The sequence below is a fragment of the Cervus elaphus genome, chromosome 27, assembly GCF_910594005.1.
Source record: "Cervus elaphus chromosome 27, mCerEla1.1, whole genome shotgun sequence".
NCBI lineage: Eukaryota > Metazoa > Chordata > Mammalia > Artiodactyla > Cervidae > Cervus > Cervus elaphus.
In genome coordinates, this window is record NC_057841.1 from 37,901,891 (window position 1) to 37,923,379 (window position 21,489).

Genomic DNA, 21,489 nt, shown 5'->3' on the forward strand with positions numbered 1-21,489 from the left:
ATTGCTTATACAGTTTTAAAGTGTATTCTAAGTATACACACTAAGTAATTGAAAGAGAGAAGTAACATTTTTTGTAAGTTGTGGTCATTTCTTTGTAGTGTTAGCATTGCCAAATTTCTTGGGTTGTACAAAATTTAATGTTTGTTTTTTTATTTTTCCAGAAATGGCAGCACAAAAGGAAATCTGTATTAATAGAGTATTTTATTAAACGGAAGTGGTTAAATAAGAACTTTAAATCAACAGACTCTGCAAACAAGGAAAGAAACGTGTTAGCTGTAAGACATGTTTCTAATGAATCAAAGTCCAATAACTGTAGACTTCAGAAGAAAAAAATTTTCAAAAACTTTGTCAAAACAGACAGGTCAGTGATAAATAACTTCTCCAGTCATAGAGCTAGGCCTGAAAACAAATTTAATTGAAACATTAACAAAACAGATCAAACTTGAATTAAAATTTTTGTCATAAAAAGTTCTGAAAATATCAGCTTAGATTTAAATTTTCCTCAAATATCTATTGCCTTGTCCAAAGTAAAGCAAATATCATTCAGCCTTCATGCCATAAGGATGACAGAAATCTTAGCAGACTAGTACTTTTGTTGAAAATGTGTGTCAGTATCAGTTGATTTTTTTTAGACCTGCTCAGTAATAATACTAGACATTCAGCATTTATTATTTACTAGGACACAAAAATTTCGAAAATACTCAGAAAAGGAGGACCTTACTCAGGAATGATGTCCATTCAGGAGAAATCAAAAGAAAATTCCTCCAGTGTTATTAAAAAGAATGAAGATAAGAATTTAGAAACACAAGTTCAAGGTTCTCAAAAGAATCTAGCAAAAAAATCAGATCCAAAGGAAGCTATAAAATCACTGGTTAAATCTTCCAATGAAAGTAAAGTAAATCAGCCTGAATTAGGAACATGCATGAGCACAAGGTCAGCATCCAGTGATCAAAAAGCTAGTAAATCTATTAATAAAACTATGGTGACCGTAAAGGGACATTCACAACAAGAATCTACAAAACAGAAGAAAATATCTCAGAAAAAATCAGTGCATGAAACCCCTAAATCAAATGAACACCTGAACCGGAGATCACAAAGACTACAACAGTTAACAGAGGTTTCAACAAGATCTCTGCGTAGTAGAGAAATTCAGGGTCAGACTCAAGCAGTTAAACAGAGTTTGCCACCAACAAAAAAAGAGCACTGTAGCAATACTCAGAGTAAATCTAATAAAGCTAAAACAAATCAGAAACATGTGAAAAGAAAAGTATTGGAAATAAAGTCTGATTCTAAAGAGGAAGAAAATTCTGTAACTAATGAAGCGATCAATTCCCCCAAAGGAAAAAAGCGCAAAGTGGAGCATCAGACGGCTTACGCTTCTAGTTCTCAGTGCACAAAAGGGTCTGAAAAGCGTCTGCAGAATACCAGGAAAGAAGAAACAAAGTCTTCTTCTGAGATAAAAAGATCCAAAGTGGCTACTTCAGTGGTCTCTAAAAAGAAGGAGATGAAGAAGTCAGTTCCCACACAAGTGAATACTAGTGCAAAATCCCAAAAAAGTCCACAGCCATCAGTGCCTGAACAAACTGTAGACAATGGGCTAGAGCAAGCAGGAACAAGCAAACGGGGGAGCATTCTCCAGCTCTGTGAAGAGATTGCTGGTGAAATTGAGTCAGATACTGTAGAGGTAAAAAAGGAATCTTCACAAATGGAAAACATAAAGGAGGAGAAGCCTACAGAAATAAAACCGGAAGAGACAGAGACTGAAAGACAAACACTTCATCAGAAGGAAGCGAATCAGGACGTTCAGTGTAATCGTTTCTTCCCCAGTAGAAAAACAAAGCCTGTGAGATGTATACTAAATGGAATAAACAACTCAACTAAAAAGAACTCCAACTGGACTAAAATTAAACTCTCAAAATTTAACTCTGTGCAGCAAAATAAATTAGACTCTCAATTTTCCCCTAAATTGGGCTTATTACGAACCAGTTTTTCACTACCTGCGTTAGAAACGCATCAGCAAGTGACTCAAAGTACATTTTTAGGGTCAAAACCATATGGTGATAAAAATAAAGCTTGCCAGCAGGAAGAAATGAAAGAAGTTAATTCTGAAGCTGTTAAACCTAATGATATTGCAGTTGAAATGAATAAAATCCCCAAAAAGACTCATGAAAATTGTCATTTGGGTAATCAGATAAAACCACCTTCTGACCAACCATTGGATAAGCAGAAGAAAGATTCTTTTGAATCAACACCGGATAAGGTAATCTATTTTCATTATGTACCTGGAGGTGTCTGAGTATTTTCTGATAAGAATTAAGTGTTTATAACATACTTTAGCTTAAGAATTAAGTTGTAAAAGTTGGAAGAGTCATTTGGTAAGGAATTAGCGAGAATTTCATTAACCCAGTCTTGTAGTGAGTGATAGAACTTACTGACTCCTTTAGATGGCTCATATTTACATGAATGCTTGTCATTGTTTCCTTATTTTCACCCTTCATTTTTATTTTATGTGAAGCACAAACCTGTCAAACTCTAGCTTTTCATTTTCATTTAACACACTGGTTTGTTTCCTTTTTCTATTAATTATAACTGAAGAAACTTTAGTAAATGACTAAAATGTGGAACTTGAAATTGGGCTCAGTTCTGATCAAGTTGTTAAAATAACTTCATCTGGCACAAGTCAGCTTTTCACCACCTGATAAAACTTGAATGTTTCTAGCAGAGATGCCTTTTGCTTTGACTTGTGCAGCCATTTTGAACAGTTGGCAAATAAAATGCCTAAGGGATGTAAATAATTCAGTTCTCAGGCTAAGAATAAAATTGTAGTGGGCAAAAATTTTGTAAATGGGAAAGTAAATTGAAAAACAATCTAAATAGCTGGAAGAAACTTGATTACCTAAGAAGTAGTTTTGAAACTTTATAAAAGCAGCTGAACCATTTCTTTCCAAATTAAGATGTAGTTAAAATATCAATATATAAAATCAGTAGGCAGAACTTTAGCACTCTATAATACTGATTTTTAAAACTCCGCCAATTTTGTTTCAATTATTTAATTTTATAATGAGAAAGCTGAAAGCAGTAGAAGAATGTGGGTTAGGCCATGTGTTTGGGGACACAAATAGATTTGAATTCAGGTGTCCCGATTTTCAGTCCTTAATTCTTTCTACAGTGACATACCCTGGGTATAAGAAGATCATTTGAGAAAAAAAATCATGAATAGAGGAAAAACAGTCACTTTAAAGTTTTACAAGTGATTTAAAGTTCTCTTTCGAGGCATTTAGGTCTGGAAGCAAATTTGAGTGAGTGAGGAGTCAGGGTTTGTGTCAGAAGCCCCCAAAATAGATTGTTGTTTATTCTCATTGATACATGGGTATATTAATAGTTGTAAAAAAAAAAATGCCACACTTTATTTATGATTTCCTCTGTGAAAGTCCTTTTACGTTGTTTCCAACTTTTTCACTGATACCAACAATGTGATTACTATCATAAGAGTCGTTAGATGTGGTGGTGAACATATCACTTCAAGACATATCGAGTGCCTGCTGCATTTGAGACACCGTGCTAATAAGGCTATATAAGATGGTTTGTGTCCTGCCTTTAGTGAACTTACATTGTACTAGGCACTTAGAGATTTCTATTCTTCCGATAAATACTGTTTAGTGAAGCCATCATAATAGCTTTTGTTTAATGAACACCGCTTCTTTATTAGGCAAAGGAGAGCTTCATATAATTGTCACCACATTCTACAGCATGAGTTCTATTACTCTCCATGTATTACAGGTGAGGAGAGTGAGGCTTAGAAATTTAAGTGAAGCTTAGAGATCTGTGTAACATGTAAGTGATGGAGCCAGGCTTTAAACTGAGATTGACTGGCTTCAGAATCTAGCTGGATTTATACTTAGGGAAGTAGAAGAGTGTAAAAAAGCAAACCTTACACCATTTGAAAACTTTTTCTGTGGCTGTCTGTAATTTTTCTTCTTTTTATTACATGGTGTCAGTCTCAAAAGTGCTGAAAAATGATGATTGGTAAGGCTAAGCATCTGTCTGATAGGCCTTCTGAATTCTTCAGGCCGAATTTAAAGTATTTGGATTTTACGAATTTTAAAGCTGAATTATTTTATGATTTTTTTTTTAAACTAGTAATTCTAGCTTCCTAATGGAGATTGATTACTAATGTCATTATTTTTATTGTTTTTAATTTTTCTGCCTTTTAATGACAAAAATGTTCATATTTCAAAAATGTAATGTTCAAGAATAATGTTATGTGTTCTTTGTAACAGTTACAGTACAGATAGATACAGACACACACACAAAAGTTATCTGTTCACCACCACATTTCCATTCCTCTGAGATAGCTGATGTTTGAGTTTGCACTATTTTCCTTTGTTAGTTATTGAGTATCTACTTTGACAGAGTTTTGATTGAGGAGTTCTTAGAAATACAAGGATAAATATAATAAGTCTTTGCTCTTAAGAGTATTAGGAGATTAAAAAATATATACTTGAAACTATATACTTAAGTATATATATACAACAATACACTTGCATATATACATATGCATATGTACTTGAGAGTATATAGGAGATTAATAAAAAATAAGTAATTCAAAATAGAAAGTGATAAGAGCATGAAAGATGGATGAGGTAATTGGGAAATTTGGGGAAAGGGAATGGGAAATTTGGGGAAAAGAATGGAAAACTTGGAGATTTCATGGAAGGGGTTAATATTTAATGACTTGAGTTTATACAGGGGTAGGGTGTTGTAGATTAGCACTGTTCAGTAGAGATACAGTGTGGGCCACATAAATTGTTCAAAAATTTCTGCTAGCCACATTTTAAAAAATTGGTAAAGTTAATATATTTTACTTGTCATGTAAAAATAATGGTTCAATGTGTCATGAGTTTTAAAAATTGAGGTGTTTTACTTTTTTTTTTTTGGTACTAATACCTCAAAATCTGGTAGGTGATTTACATCTGCAGTAAATCGCAGGTCAGTCATATCACATTTTAAGTGCCCAACAGTGAGCTGTGGCAGTGGCTACTGTAATGGACAGTGAGACTTAGGTAGATGAAACCCAGAAAAAGCATAGAGCCGGCAGATATGGAGTGTATCTGTGGAATAGGTAAAGTTTTCAGTCTAGCATGAAGGGGAATAATATGAGTTGATGCTGAGATGGAGGGTAGCTTGTAGGGAGATCATAAAGAGACTTTTTTAAGGCATATCTTGTGTGAATTACTCCATATATGCTCTTAAATATTCTTAGTATAGTGCTAAAATTCACTGAAAATATTGTAGTAAGACCCAAAGGTTGATACAAAAGTGAATATTAACATTTTGAATTGTATGTGCTTAGAATTGCAGCCTATGTTTGGAATCTAAGCTTGAAAACAATCCAGTGGAAAATGCCACTACTGTCTCAACTCTGCTCAGTCAAGCAAAAATCGATACAGGAGAGAATAAATTTCCAGGTAATACTTTGAAAGTATTGTTTAGATTTCACAGTGGTCAGAGATTTTTTTGGTCAGTATAACAGAAGACTATATCCACTATCAAATAAACCTGTTAAATCCTTCTTTTAACCATTGCTTATGTTTTTCAAATGTTTGATGATAACTATTCTTTGAAGGGGGAGAATTGCGTCTGTTGATTGGGTTGTGTACAGTACTTAGGGTGATTGTCTGACTCCTACCAAAACTACTTTGCTTTTAAATCATTTATTTTGTTTGTGAACTTACTTTCTGGAGAAGTGTTATTTAATGAATTGCTTAAATTAATGATTACAGTTTATTTCTCAAGTATAAATGACTAGTTTACCAAGTTCTTATCTTTAACCCTTAATTACTCAGTTTTCCATCTTAGTAATTGTATCTTTGAATTAAATCAGTTCTTACATTCTGTTCACTTTTACCATAAAAAACTTTATTTTTGTAACCGAGTGAATATTTTGAGGGTAATTCCCTGGCATTCTAGTGGTTAGGACTCAGCGCTTTTTCTGCAGCGGCATGAGTTCAATCCCTGGTTGGGGAATTAAGATCCCACAAGCTGAATGGCGTGGCCACAAAAATTGGGCAATATGTTCTTTGAACTCTTGAATAGGGATTTGTTCACCTATATCAGATGAAGCACCAGGAGATACAGAAGAGAAATTCCTAAATATTGAGTTCATATAATTGATTCACTTAGGAGTGCTTAGTTGCTAAAGTGTGTTTGACTCTTGTGACCCCATGGACTGTAACCCACCAGGCTCCTTGTCCATGGAATTTCCCTGACCCACCAGGGACGCCCTTAGTGGGGAAAGGGGAAGTATAATATGAATACCAGAAATGCATTTATTCGTTAGAAAATTGTTATTGCATTATTTGATTAGTAATATGATTAAAGGACTTCCGTGGTGGCTCAGAGGTAAAGAATCTGCCTGCAGTGCAGGAGACTTGGATTTGATCCCTGGAGAAGGAAATAGCAACCCACTCCAGTAGTCTTGCCTGGGAAATCCTGTGACAAAGGGGCCTGGTGGGCAACAATTCATGAAGACAAAAGAGTCAGACACTGTTTAGCACTTGAACCACCACCAATGTGATTAAAACTCCAGAGACTACAGGTTTTTTTAAGCTAATGTTTTCCTTTATTTCTGTTTAGAGACTGAATAATTAATTATGAAAGCCTTATTATGAATAATTATGAAAGCATTTAAACAATTTCCTTTATTGTCCAGTGCTAGTAATTATTGCTGAAACTAGAGACACACTGTTAATCTACCATTAGATCTCTCTGCAGCTCTGTAGAGCTTTTTTGCCTCTTCTCTGAAGAGAAATTCCTAGAAAGGTGACTCTAATTTTATCAAATGGTATTTATTAAAAATAAACCATTTAGTGCACTGAGGTTGTTTTTCTTTATGATAATTTTTAACTGTTAGGTGGAGGGCTAGTACAAAGCTTAGTACATAACCCATCTTTTTATTAAATCACAGGTTCAATTCCCCAACAGCACAGTATATTCTGTAATCAGACATCTAAGACAAGTGATAACAGGTAAGGTATTAGTTTAATTCAGGTATAAATATGAGAACTTCAGGATTTTATACTTATAAGTTTTGAGTTTGGGGAATTTTTTCCCTTGAAAGGTTGCATTAGTAATCATGAGTTTTTCACACAGATGTAATAGAAATTCTGTTTTTAGTGTACTTTTTTTTTTCTGTGTCCACACAGTGTTTTGCAGCTTTTAGTTTTTTCTCAATGTGTTATAGAAGATAGAAAAGACGTTTTCTACCTTCCTTCCTCATTCTTTTAAATTCTGTATTAGATTTCATTGTGCACATTTTCCATTGTTTATTAACAGTTCTCTATGAAACCTTGGTTGTTTCTAGTTTATTTCTATCAGAAAAAAAGTCCTGCAATAAACACTTACCTTTGTCCACTTAAGTGGCTCTATCTAGGATAAATTCATAGCTATAGGATTTAACCTGCCTTGCCAAATTTTCCTTGCAAAGTGGTTGCGTCTTATACTCCCAGCAACAATATATGAGAATGCTCCTTTTGCCCAAAAAGCCTCATGATATATATTAGCAACATGTAAAAGTATTTCAGTAGATTAAAAGCTTTTTGTTCTGTCTTTACTTTCAAAATAAATTAGTATGACTTTTTTGCTTTACTGATTACTGAAAACAATATTTAGGACAAACTGTAGTGACTCAAATTGCTGAAACTATGAAACTTAAAACTTACTCATACTATAGTAGGTACTACATTTTTTTATTTTTATGTTGCAAATGAGTTGTTTCTTTGGGTTTCCTTTTGGTTTTTAAAAGGTTATTTCCCTGCCCCCACACCCCTTGGAATTTTATTTGTCATAGTGTTGTATAGAAAAGCCTAAGTATTTTTCTGCCAGTGATTTGAAGTGATATGGATCTATAACATTTAATAGTTGTCTGGTTGGTTGGTTGTTTTTTAAAAGGGAGATACCACCAAATCATTCTTGGCCCAAGTGTAATTCCCATTTGGAGATAACAATTCCAAAAGACTTGAAACTAAAAGAAGCAGAGAAAGCTGATGAAAAACAGTTGATCATAGTAAGTATACAACTTGACCTTTTAGCTAAAATGTTGCTACACCATCTTATTTATACACATTGTCCAGGAATAAATTCATTTTTTTCCCCTACAGAGCCTTTTTGTCACTGTAATTCTTCATTATGGAAATATTCTTGGTATTATGATAGCCACTCTCTCAGTGATTCCATCCTGTAACAATAAAAATTCAGATTTCCTTCTAGTTTTATTTACAACAGATTGATACTTTATTTCACATATTTTCTTAAATGTGTCATTTGATCACTACCTTCTTTTAGTAGTTGGTTTAAATTTTAAAATAACATGGAGCTTAATAAATACAGATGATTTTAAATATGTGTATTTTAGTATATGTTGTAATTGTAAAACTACATTTTACAGGAAGATAAACCAGTAGTTAATTTGAAATAGAAAATAAGTGCAGTTTGGTGGCAAGGTAGAAAACAGAGGGAGATAGTTTGATGAAAAATCGAGTTTGAATGAGTGAGCACAATATAAAAAAAATGAAGAAACCCAAAGTAATAGGAACATTTAATGTAGTTCCAGTTGACACAAGTAATCAGATTTTTTTGGTACTGGATAATTGGTTCTAGCTTTAATCAGTTCAGTTCAATTCAGCCGCTCAGTCGTGTCCGACTCTTTGTGACCCCGTGAATCCCAGCACGCCAGGCCTCCCTGTCCATCACCAACTCCCGGAGTTTACTCAAACTCATGTCCATCGAGTCGGTGATGCCATCCAGTCATCTCATCCTCTGTCGTCCCCTTCTGCTCCTGCCCCCAATCCCTCCCAGCATCAGGGTCTTTTCCAATGAGTCAGCTCTTTGCATGAGGTGGCCAAAGTGTTGGAGTTTCAGCTTCAACATCAGTCCTTCCAAATGTTAGGTAGTTAGAATAGGGAAAAGGAGTCCAAAATGGCAGTGGCTAAAAGACCTGGAAGGGAAAAGCCCTCGAAAATAGAGCAAAGGAAGGTCCGAGGACCGGAGTGAGAACCTCAGGTAAAACAACACTCCTGGCTGGCCCAATTTACATAAGACAGGCCCAGGGACAGAGAGACATATAAAAAGAGGAGCCAAAGCCCTCTTTGCTCGCCCGCTCTCCCGCGCGATGGGGCGATCTTCTCTTTGCATCTTTGGATCGACGTGCCCTCATGCCTCGAAGATGGATTTTCCTGCTATTAACTAAATAAATAGAGCTGTAACACTGATTTATTTAAGAGCTATAACACGGTCTGTCCTCCAAGAGCTGTGAACCCGCTGAGGGGGCTTCAATGTCCGTCACTCCGAGTTTTTGTTGTGACGAGACAAAGAACCAAGGAGCATACACTCGTGTCACACAATGAACACCCAGGGCTGATCTCCTTTAGGATGGACTGGTTGGATCTCCTTGCAGTCCAAGGGACTCTCAAGAGTCTTCTCCAACACCACAGTTCAAAAGCATCAATTTTTCAGTGCTCAGCTTTCTTCACAGTCCAGGTCTCACATCCATACATGACCACTGGAAAAATCATAGCCTTGACTAGACGGACCTTTGTTGACAAAGTAATGTCTCTGCTTTTTAATATGCTATCTAGGTTGGTCATAACTTTCCTTCCAAGGAGTAAGCGTCTTTTAATTTCATGGCTGCAGTCACCATCTGCAGTGATTTTGGAGCCCCCCAAAATAAAGTCTGACACTGTTTCCACTGTTTCCCCATCTATTTCCCATGAGGTGATGGGACCAGATGCCATGATCTTAGTTTTCTGAATGTTGAGCTTTAAGCAACTTTTTCACTCTCATCTTTCACTTTCGACAAGAGGGCTTTTTAGTTCTTCACTTTCTGCGATAAGGGTGGTGTCATCTGCATATCTGAGGTTATTGATACTTCTCCCAGCAATCTTGATTCCAACTTGTGCTTCTTCCAGCCCAGCGTTTCTCATGATGCACTCTGCATATAAGTTAAATAAGCAGGGTGACAATATACAGCCTTGATGTGCTCCTTTTCCTATTGGGAACCAGTCTGTTGTTCCATGTCCAGTTCTAACTGTTGCTTCCTGACCTGCATATAGGTTTCTCAAGAGGCAGGTCAGGTGGTCTGGTATTCCCATCTATTTCAGAATTTTCCACAGTTTATTGTGATCCACACAGTGAAAGGCTTTGGCGTAGTCAATAAAGCAGAAGTAGATGTTTTTCTGGAACTATCTTGCTTTTTTGATGATCCAGCGGATGTTGGCAGTTTGATCTCTGGTTCCTCTGCCTTTTCTAAAACCAGCTTGAACATCTGGAAGTTCACGAATTGCTGAAGCCTGGCTTAGAGAATTTTGAGCGTTACTTGACTAGCCTGTGAAATGAGTGCAATTGTGCGGTAGTTTCAGCATTCTTTAGCATTGCCTTTCTTTGGGATTGGAATGAACACTGACCTTTTCCAGTCCTGTGGCCACTGCTGAGTTTTCCAAATGTGCTGGTATATTGAGTGCAGCACTTTCACAGCATCATCTTTCAGGATTTGAAATAGCTCAACTGGAATTCCATCACCTCCCCTAGCTTTGTTTGTAGTGATGCTTTCTAAGGCCCACTTGACTTCACATTGCAGGATGTCTGGCTCTAGGTGAGTGATCACACCATTGCGATTATCTGGGTCATGAAGATCTTTTTTTGTACAGTTCTTCTGTGTATTCTTGCTATCTCTTAATATCTTCTGCTTCTGTTAGATCCATACCATTTCTGTCCTTTATCGAACCCATCTTTGCATGAAATGTTCCCTTGGTATATCTAATTTTCTTGAAGAGATCTCTAGTCTTTCCCATTCTGTTGTTTTCTTCTATTTCTTTGCACTGATCTCTGAGGAAGGCTTACTTATCTCTCCTTGCTATTCTTTGGAACTCTGCATTCAAATGGAAATATCTTTCCTTTTCTTCTTTGCTTTTCGCTTCTCTTTTCACAGCTATTTGTAAGGCCTCCTCAGACAACCATTTTGCCTTTTTTCATTTCTTTTCCCTGGGGATGGTCTTGATCCCTGTCTCCTGTACAATGTCACGTCCATAGTTCATCAGGCCCTCTGTCTATCAGATCTAGTCCCTTAAATCTATTTCTCAAGTCCACTGTATAGTCATAAGGGATTTGATTTAAGTCATACCTGAATGGTCTAGTGGTCTTCCCTAGTTTCTTCAGTTTAAGTCTGATTTTGGCAATAAGGAGTTCATGATCTGAGCCACAGTCAGCTCCCGGTCTTGTTTTTGCTGACTGCAAAGAATATACTCAATCTGATTTTGGTATTGACCATCTGGTGATGTCCATGTGTAGAGTCTTCTCTTGTGTTGTTGGAAGAGAGTGTTTGCTATGACCAGTGTGTTCTCTTGGCAGAACTCTATTAGCCTTTGCCCTGCTTCATTCTGTACTCGAAGGCCAAATTTGCCTGTTATTCCAGGTGTTTCTTGACTTCCTACTTTTGCATCCCAGTCCCCTATAATGAAAAGGACATCGTTTTTGGGTGTTAGTTCTAAAAGGTCTTGTAGGTCTTCATAGAACCATTCAACTTCAGCTTCTTCAGCATTACTGGTTGGGGCATAGGCTTGGATTACCGTGATATTGAATGGTTTGCCTTGGAAACAAACAGATCATTCTGTCATTTTTGAGACTGCATCCAAGTACTGCATTTTGGACTCTTTTGTTGACCATGATGGCTCCTCCATTTCTTCTAAGGGATTCCTGCCCACAGTAGTAGATGTAATGATCATCTGAGTTAAAATTCACCCATTCCAGTCCATTTTAGTTCGCTGATTCCTAGAATGTTGACATTTACTCTTGCCATCTCCTGTTTGACCACTTCCAATTTGCCTTGATTCATGGACCTAACATTCCAGGTTCCTATGCAATATTGCTCTTTACAGCATCAGACCTTGGCTTCTATCACCAGTCACATCCACAACTGCGTGTTGTTTTTGCTTTGGCTCCATCCCTTCATTCTTTCTGGAGTTATTTCTCTGCTGATCTCCAGTAGCATAGATTTAATATGGGGAGATTATTTTGTAAGAATTGTCTAGAAATCTTTTTGAGAAAGATTAGTGAAGGAAAAAGTTGTTTCATCAAATTTAATACTGTTTCTGTAGTCAAATCAGTATGATAATGAAACAAGATTAGACAAGTAGAATCTAAAGCTACACCATCTAGTGTTGTAGCCACATATGACTGTTGAGCACTTAAAATGTCACTCACCAGAATTGAGGTATGCTCCAAGTGTAAACACACATGCTGTGTTTCATAGATGAGTACAAGAAAGCATGTAAAGTATCTCACTAAGTTTTACAAATATTGTATGTTGAAATTATAACGTTCGGTATATGTCTTGTTAAATAAAATACATTATTAATTTTACTGGTTTGCTTCTGCAGTCTTTAATGTGGCTACTAGTAAATTTAAAATTACCTTTGTGGATCACATTTCTGTTGGATAGTGCTTGTCAAGAGTTGATGGTAATGATGATGTTAATGATCACGATAGCAGCTAATATTTTTCAATGCATTGTTCCATTTCCTCCACTTATAGTAACTAAGTTAAGCCTTAGAAAAGAGTATGAGATAGGTACAACTGTTATTTTCCATTTACCGGTGAGTAAAAGAAACTGAGGTAGATACTTAGTCATTACTAAGAAAACTGCCTGCTTGAAGAGGTTGTTTGTACATCTGTGTTTATTACTCACAATAGCCAAAAGGTGGAAGCAACTACAAAATGTGGTGTGTATGTAGATGGTGGAATATTATTCAGCCTTAAAAAGGAAGGGAATTTTGACACATACTATAATATGATTGAACCTTGAGGACATTATCTAAGTGAAATGTCAGTCACAAAATGATGAATACTACATGATTCTACTTATGAAAGGTGCCTAAAAGAATCAAATTCATAGAGATAGAAAGCAGAATGATGGTTTCCAGGAGCTGGGGAAGAAGGAGGATTGGGGAACTGTTTAGTGGGTATAGAGTTTAAGGGGTTTTTGTTTTGTTTTGTTTTTTTCACCACTCCTCACGGCATGCGGGATCTTAGTTCCCTGACCAGGGGTCAAACCTGTGACCCTAGAGGTAGAGGTGTGGAGTCTTAACTAGTGAACCACCAGGGAAGTCCCTAGAGTTTCAGTTTTGTGAAATAAAAGTCATTCTGTGGATTGGTTGCACAACAGTGTGAGTGTACTTAATACTACTGAAATGTACACTTAAAAATGGTTAACATGAAAAAAAAATGGCTAACATGGTAAATACAATGTTTTGTATCTTAACCATAATTCAGGCAATTTTTTTTAACTCCCTGAATTTTCAGGTAATATTTTGTCAATAGTTTCAGTCTTTTAGAATGAGCTTGCCTTTAGTTTTATATGAAATCTCTCATTTACCATTTGATTTCATTTTGGTCTGTGGCCCTAGCTATAAGACACTAGGATATAGTTATCTTAGAGTCTTTTTTTTTTTTTTCCAGTAATTAGTTGAAATTTCCCAGTTTCAGAGCAGCAAGAATAAAGGAATTGTGCTTTTAAAATTAATGTTAAAGTTAGATCATATTGCTGTAATTTGTCTTTTTAAATGAGGATAAGTATAGAAAACCTTTTGTAACCAGTTACTATGCTACAGCGCAAGTATGAATTACTGGAGTATAGGTGATCTTTCATACTTACTTGATATAAGGAAAATAGAGAATATTTAATTTTACCTTTGCTCAAGAGTTTCTGGTGACATCAAAATACTCTTTTTAATATAACTAGAATAAAACTATTAAAGAGAAAAGAAGACATTATAAAAAAAGTCTATGAAGCATTTCTTCTAAACTTCAGTGGTGTAATTATCACAGATACAAAATACATACTAGTTCTCATTTATAAGTATTTGCCATTTGAGGCGTTAGAACTAAGAGTGTAGTGTTAAAGATACTTTCTCAGTTCTTTTCAGTTGTTATTAAATGGTGTGGAGTGGATGATTACTAAAATAGAAAACAGTTCTTCATAAAATTACATACAGATTTCGAAAGTTAGCATCTTCATTTTTGTCATCAACATGGAATGTTGTTTTAAACACTTCTCATTCTATGTTCACCTTATAACTTTAGAGACTGATATTCTCAAATTATTCTTTTGTGGGGGGAAAAAAACCCTTCTGTTTGTTTTTTATAAATAGGATGCAGGACAAAAAAGATTTGGAGCAGTTTCCTGTAATGTTTGTGGCATGCTTTACACAGCTTCAAATCCAGAGGATGAAACACAGCATCTGCTCTTCCACAATCAATTTATAAGTGCTGTAAAATACGTGGTAAGTAGAATTCATGACTTCTAAAATGCAGAATCAGATCATTAGAGATGAATTGTCAGATTCAAGTCATTGAAAAAATTTTGTCTTTAGAAAATAGCACCATATACAAAGCCCCTGTAGTATATATACAGACTTACTTTAAAACAAAACCAAACATAAAACCCAGCAAATTCGTTCTGGCTGGTGTATGTTGTGGGATTTTTAAAATTTTAAATTTAACTTAATTTTCAAATTGTTATATTTTTAAAGTGTTGTTGTACCTCTTCTAACAAGTGATGCTCTTCAACTTGAGTATTTTTTTAAATTTCCTTTGATTTTAATTGTTAACTAGTATTCATAGTAGCTTGACACAGCTTTTTTGGTGGAATTGATAGTGGTATATATTATACCAAATAGATTGTGTGGGGATTTCCTTTACCTTCTCTTTGCTAACATAAGAGTTTTTCTTATTAAAGTTAAAGAACAATTCCTGATGGTTGAAACCTCAGACTTTGTAGTATACTTAAAAAAAAAAAAAATCCCACAAAGTAAATATGTTTTAGTATATATATTTTAATGTATGTGCAGTTGAGGCATAATGGGTATTATTTATATTTGTTTTTGGAAGTAGCAAAATTTTAAATAATTTTGAACCATTTCAGATATCTTGTGAAAATAGTAATTTAATGTAATTGCTGTTTACCCGTATCTGAAATGGAATTTATTTTATACATGTTACCTTCAGTACTGTACACTCACATTAATAAGACCTCCAGGATATCTGAACTGAGATCACCAATTCATTTCATATAGGCACTAGATTTTAAAGATTTTTATTGGCTTCAGTTAAATTTGTATCCTTATCTTTGGTTGAAGAATTCATATTTGTGGTTTTATTTATTCAATTACTTCTTCCCAAGATAGGTGGGGTTTTCCTTTTTTGGTTTCCTGCTGTGGTAATCCTTTGTATTCCTTATTTCATCTGCTTTTCCCCACACATACCCTTTTCCCACTTAACTAAATAAAATATAAGGTATGTGGATATAGAATATCTGTAGCTAGATATTTATTTGTCATTTCAAATTTGTCCTTTTCCAGTTTGACTCTGCTAATATCCTTACAACTTGAAAAGAAAAATAGGCCTATCAAGTAGCTAAATTATGAAATACTTCTGGGGCAGAAATATTTATTTTACATCCATCAATCTGGTAGAATTGTATTCTACTCAAGTTACATTATTTGATTCTTGCAGCCAATTTCCAAAAATTATAAAGAAGTTTGGTTTAAAAGACTTAATTATTTTAAGAGAAGTTCTTAATTTCTGAGACCAACTGTAAGGAAATCAACCAGGAGATAATGTACTCTGCTCTTCCACAACACCAAAGGAAATTAGTTTATGGAACAAGGTGGAGGCATCACTTCTTAACAAATCCTGGCTCTTGCAAGTCCGTAAAGCAGCAGAACAACTTAAGGAAGACTGATTCCTGCCCCAGACCTCTCCCCCCACCCCCCGCCCCCTTCTTGATGGGACAGAGCTACAGGTTATTTTATTTACTTTTGAAATAAACTCGAGAGAAGGAATTGAGTTTAGCAGTTGGCCATCCTTTGCTAACATCAAAGTTAACGTTCTTTTTGTTTTTTCAAACATAGATATACATAGATTGTAAGGTAGAAACTCCTCCAGAACTTTGTAGCATTCTTTTCTAGTGTATGGAGAGGATAAAAAAGCACACCCACATTAAAGATGTTCTGCTGTGATCACAGCTCTGGATTCTGGGTTATCACTTAGTGAATCTTCCATTGGGCACCTAGTGGTGTGCCTTTGCATTAAGTACTCGTGTTTGATGAAACACTTAATTTTTTTAAATGCCAGTTTATCTGTCGTGTCTGTTTCTTGGAGAGAAGCACATAGAACTAAGAAGTCATTTTGTGCTGTGGCTTTTGTGTATATTTTTAATTTTAAATGGGCAGTGTTCAGGGAATGGGAATACAGTTCTTTACTGCTTAATATAGAATTAATTCTGTACTGCTTAAAATAGAATAAATTAGAATAAGTTTTACTTCTTTTATTTTAATCAAACACTGCCTACAACGTAAGCAGTTTTTCTTTTTTTTTCTTTTTTAATTTAAATTATTTATTTATTTTACTTTACAACATTGTATTGGTTTTGCCATACATTGGCTTGAATCTGCCATGGGTGTACATGTGTTCCCTATCCCGAAACCCCCTCCCAACTCCCTCCCCATCCCATCCCTCTGGGTCATCCCAGAGCAGTTTTTCTTTACAGTAGAAATTTTTTCTTATAATTATTTCATGATGATAATCTATGACAGGTAAAAATGTCTGAAGTCTTCTTTTCAGAAGATTAAAATAATACATAAGTTATGTAGTCATAGTAGAAATTGATGCCACAGAAACTACTTTTGGTTGACTAAAATACTTTATCCTTTATGTATTCTCTTTGACTTCGGGTAGGGGAGAAGAATGACTCTGCTCTCGTGTATTCCTTCGTTGTACTCCATCTGCCTCATTGACCCCATTTGAGGAAATGTATTTTACGTGGCCTACTCAAAACTATTTAGGAAGGAGCCTCTTAAAGCTTCCTAGGGATTCTGGATTCTGGTTTAGACCTAGCTTCCCTTCAGTTTCCCTTCATGAAGTGTTTTCCTAAAGGTGTGAGGAGAAAACAGGAAAAACTCCCCCAAGAGCATTCAGCCTTGTTGCCAAGCAAGGAACTATCCAGAATTCAGCTGTATTATAAACTTTCAGTAATGCAGAAGAGGAATAATGTTTGGGTTCTTTGCAGAAAAACTCCTGACTTAATCCTTCTTTACCTCTGTCTTTCCCTTACCCTCCTTTGAATTGATTATCTGACTGAATGTGTTGTGGAGGACCATACATTCAGGGTACTGGATATGCCCTTGGCCTGCAAATTTAGGAACAAAGCCTGAAAAAAGTGAAAAGTTAACAATAAAAGATTTAAACAGCTATTAAAGCAATAAATCAATATTAACTATTTAAATTATAAATTAACTTTTCAGTTTAGAAATGATAATTACTTTGGTAGAGCTGTAATCAGAAGATGGGTTGTTTTTCCTGTCTTGGTGCCCAGAGACGCTTTGAAGAAAGGTTGGACCAGTCCCTAGTTGGCTGTATAGTTGCACTACCCAGTTTGGTGACACCAGACCTCCGAACATGAGAAATGCAGGTCCTCATTCACACCAACCAGTGCTCTCTCGTCACATGTTGCTGGGTGCTATGTGTCACTGTGGAGGTAGAATATTTGAATTGTCATAAGGAGTTCAGTTAGTGCTGCTACAAGTAGATTTATCAAAACAAATAGCTTTAGTGGAAGAGGAAGGGTTCTAGCCTCTGTTCAGTTCAAATACTGCAGAGAATGAGAGAAAGTACCCTGAAGGAGATCCTGCTGTCAGCACACCTACAAAATGAAAAGTCTTTAAAGCATCTTTAAAATTGAATCCGATTTTTCTAAAGTAAAACTTAAATTCTTGTGTATATTCTTTTATTCCTGACTTGACTCAATGAGTGAAAAAACCACTATGTCACAGGACTTCTGTTTTTCTGAATACCTTCTTTCAAACTATGAAAGATTAACTTAAACAGGTTGGCTTGCTTTTAGTGGTTAAGTCATTCAAAATGGGAAACCATGAATCTTGAAATACTCTAGTGATAATAAATAAAGCTAACAGATATGAAGGTTAGCTTCAGAAAGTGTTGTGCTTAATTATGCTTTAATAGACCAATTATATCATTCATGTCTTGTTAGCTGAACATGAGTGAAAGTCACTTAGTCGTCTTTGTGACCCCATTGACTAGAGTCACTTGGAATTCTTCAGGCCAGAATACCGTAGTGGGTAGCCTTTCCCTTCTCCAGGGGATCTTCCCAACCCAGGGATCGAACCCACGTCTCCCACATTGTAGGCGAATTCTTTACCACAAATTAACATATATAAGATTTAATTATTTTATTTTAATTTCAGTTATTTGTGTGTATAATTAAATTTAGTTCAGAAATAAATTGACCTCAGTCACTTTCAAACTAAAGTTGTCTCAGATAATCAGCTTCAGTGCTTGTGATACTGTGATTTATGAGAAAGATATTTATTTAGTTCCTGACTCACAGCTCCCAAAACCTTTGAAATTTCCTAAGAGATGGGATACAATGTGTTTTGTTATGTTAATGAGATGACCTTTGGAACTAGCCTAAGGATGGGAGCCAACTACTGAGGGTTGGAACTTTCAGTTCTCACTCGGTGATCCTAAGAGGGAATAGGCACTGGAGATTGAATTCTGTTACCAGTTCTCAATGATTTAATCAGTCCCACCTCTAGTGAAACCTTCAAAAAGCCAGGACAGGGTTCAGAGAGCTTTTGGGTTGGTAAACACATAGAGATTTGGAAAGGTGGTATGCCTGGAGAGAGCATGGAAACACATCTTTAACAGTATTGTTGTTAATACAAAATTATTTTTGCAAAGTAACCAAATGTGAAATTAAAACCTTCTGCTTGGGGGTAGTTAAGGTATATTAATTACTTTTATTATACCATTTTATTAAAGTAGGAAAAAACAGGAAATACAGATAAGCTGAAAGGAAAAAATTAAATCACATAAATAACCTCAATTTATAATTTGGTATATAGTCTTACTGACTTTTAAAATATTCATAAGTACATGTTTGCTTTTAAAAATCATTTCAACAGAAATATTTTTACGTATTTCAAGAGTCTGTAATTTGTTTCTCTTATGCAGTTTTTCTGCAGTTTTTTATGCCGTGTGCCATGGGTACTGTCAAAAAGAGCATGTGACTGAATTTTGAATGAGCTAATTTTAATTTACTTTTGTTTCTAAAGATTTAAAATTTTTTAAAATTGGTATTTAGAGTATGTTTATTTAAACAAATAACAACTGTTAGTCTTGCTGTTGAACTAAAATGTGTTTCTTAAATTGCTTTAGTAATTTAAATAAAATTTTAATTGAAATACAACTTGTAAAGAGAAGTACACAAATAATGAACAAGTGCACAGCTTAATGGTGTGTTTTTGCAAAGTGAACACCCACATGACAAATACCACTAGTATCTCAGAAGCCCCTTTGGGCCCATTGCAGTCAATGCTTGTCTCACCCTCAGGTCTAATCACTGCCAACTGGATTCATTTTACATTCATTTTTCACTTCTGAGTAAATGGTATTTGCGTAAGCCTTGGACCTTTGGCACAGTTTTGACAGTTGGGTAATTTGAATTTTCCAAAATAGAGTTCAATCCCCGTTCCCCCCACTACCACCAAATAGCGAATCCCCATGTATTTTTCACTCAGCTTCAGCTTAGCAATAAACAAGATTTTAAGTGTATAATCACACCTTTAAATTTTAATTCCTTAATATCAGCTATTCCCTCAGGGGTCAGAATCTCCCCAAATACCTCATAATTTTCTATACTGTTTGAATTAAGGTCCATATATTGCATTGGTTGGTATGTCTCTTAAATCTCTTTTAATCTAAAGATTCTCCCTCTAGGTTTTTTTCCCTTGCCATGTTTGTTGATAGTCTTTTTGAAAAGCTAGTTATTGATTTTATTTCTCAGAGTATTCTTTCATGAATATTTCCATTCAACCTTTAATGGAAGTGATTAGTAGGAACTTTTACAGTTGGATATAATTTTAACACACATATCTTAAATGTTTGATTGATGAATTTTGACAATTGTATAAACATCAGTGTATCTACCACCCAGTGTATTTTGTTTTCAATTGTAATCTTGTTCAAATAGAAAAAGAGGAAAACCCCTTCCAATTCTTGAGAAACTCTAAAGTCTAGAATAACTAGAACAACAAGGGACAAAAAAAAAAAAAGATCATTGATTGTTATTAGCAGTGTAAAGCTTTCTGCTTTTCAGCAACCAGATAGGTGAATTAAGAATGGGATTTGGAAAATACTACTTGCTAGCAGAGGGCTGTGTGTAACATCTTAGAGCTAAAGGTGGAAGGTGTAACAGCACTGCATTGAAATTTATATCTTTGGACAAAGCTGTGGCTATTTGGTTATTCCTCTAAATCACATTTACCCTTCAGCAAACAGCATCTCCCTCAGTTTCAAGCAGCAGACTTCATCTCATCTAAATTCTCTAAAGATAGGATCATGTGGTTATTGACTCCAGGAAAGAGTTAACTGCAATTGAGGTGTATAAATGTCTTTAGTATCTTATTTGACAGTTTTTAGCCACATTGGGTCTTTCATCTTTGCCTTGTCCAAGGTTTGAACTTATTTTTGCATGTAACTTTGGGGGCTTTATTAATTGTGTTTTCTTAAAGTAGTACATTGACTGTAGTTTGACACCACTAGGAAGGTAGAGTGGAAGTTACTGAGAGTTCCTGAGTAGCCCCTCTGTGAGAGGAATCATCTTAAAGCAGTTCTCTAAACTGCTAAGTGAGGTGGGTGATGACAGCTATTTTATCCATAGCCTAGGTCAGGAAACAGAATGGATTGCAGTGATTTGCCCAAGATTATATTGCTAATAACTACCAAGAAATGGGATTTAAACCCTGAACTTTTAATCCAGAACTCTTGAAGTTTTCTCTGAAATATGCTGTCTTCATGGGTATTAGAAACTTAAGCAGTAATAATTCTGCCCTTTGCAGTTCCTCCTGCTTATACACTTCCATGAAAAAACTATCACATTTAAAACATTTTAAAAAATTGTATCAAATCCAATTGGGAAACATTTTCTGCATGAACATGCAAGTCTCAACTTGTTTCAAGAGAAAATTATACACAAAAGTCAGTAAAGCAAAATAATTTATATAGTGCCGAATATATAAAGCAAAATAATTTATCTAGTGCCAATGGTGCAGTATAATGTTGGCCAGTAGTTTTTTTTAAAGACAACAGGAAAGTAACTTGTCAAATTATTTTTAGATAATTCAGCTCAGGAAACTATGACTTTGTTATAAGTTGGAGTTAGTTCAATTCTAGCTCTTCATTGAAATTGTAGCTTAGTTTTTAAAATGAAAAGTCTCCATTTTCATTTTATGCAAAATAGGTTTATTTTAAAAGCTTTTCCCAAAATAACATTAATGTAAATTTGTTTTTTAGAGAGGATGATATCTCTTATGCCTTTTAAAAACATTTACCTATATTCAGGTCTGGATATGATTCAAA

The 21,489-nt window shown here is 35.2% G+C and overlaps 1 protein-coding gene across 7 annotated transcripts in view; it reads left to right on the top strand.

Moving 5' to 3' along the window:
• Nucleotides 1-21,489, top strand: part of ESCO1 (establishment of sister chromatid cohesion N-acetyltransferase 1) — a 39,999-nt gene that overhangs the window by 9,687 nt on the left and 8,823 nt on the right. For all 7 annotated transcript variants that reach the window (XR_006338125.1, XR_006338124.1, XM_043888904.1 and 4 more), the window contains 5 exons: nt 162-2,260; nt 5,354-5,468; nt 6,968-7,028; nt 7,951-8,065; nt 14,202-14,333. Coding sequence is in view for 5 of the 7 variants with exons in the window: in XM_043888904.1 (XP_043744839.1) it covers nt 728-2,260; nt 5,354-5,468; nt 6,968-7,028; nt 7,951-8,065; nt 14,202-14,333 (1,956 nt within the window). In the remaining 2 variants the exon portion in view is untranslated. The remainder of the gene's footprint in view (nt 1-161; nt 2,261-5,353; nt 5,469-6,967; nt 7,029-7,950; nt 8,066-14,201; nt 14,334-21,489) is intronic.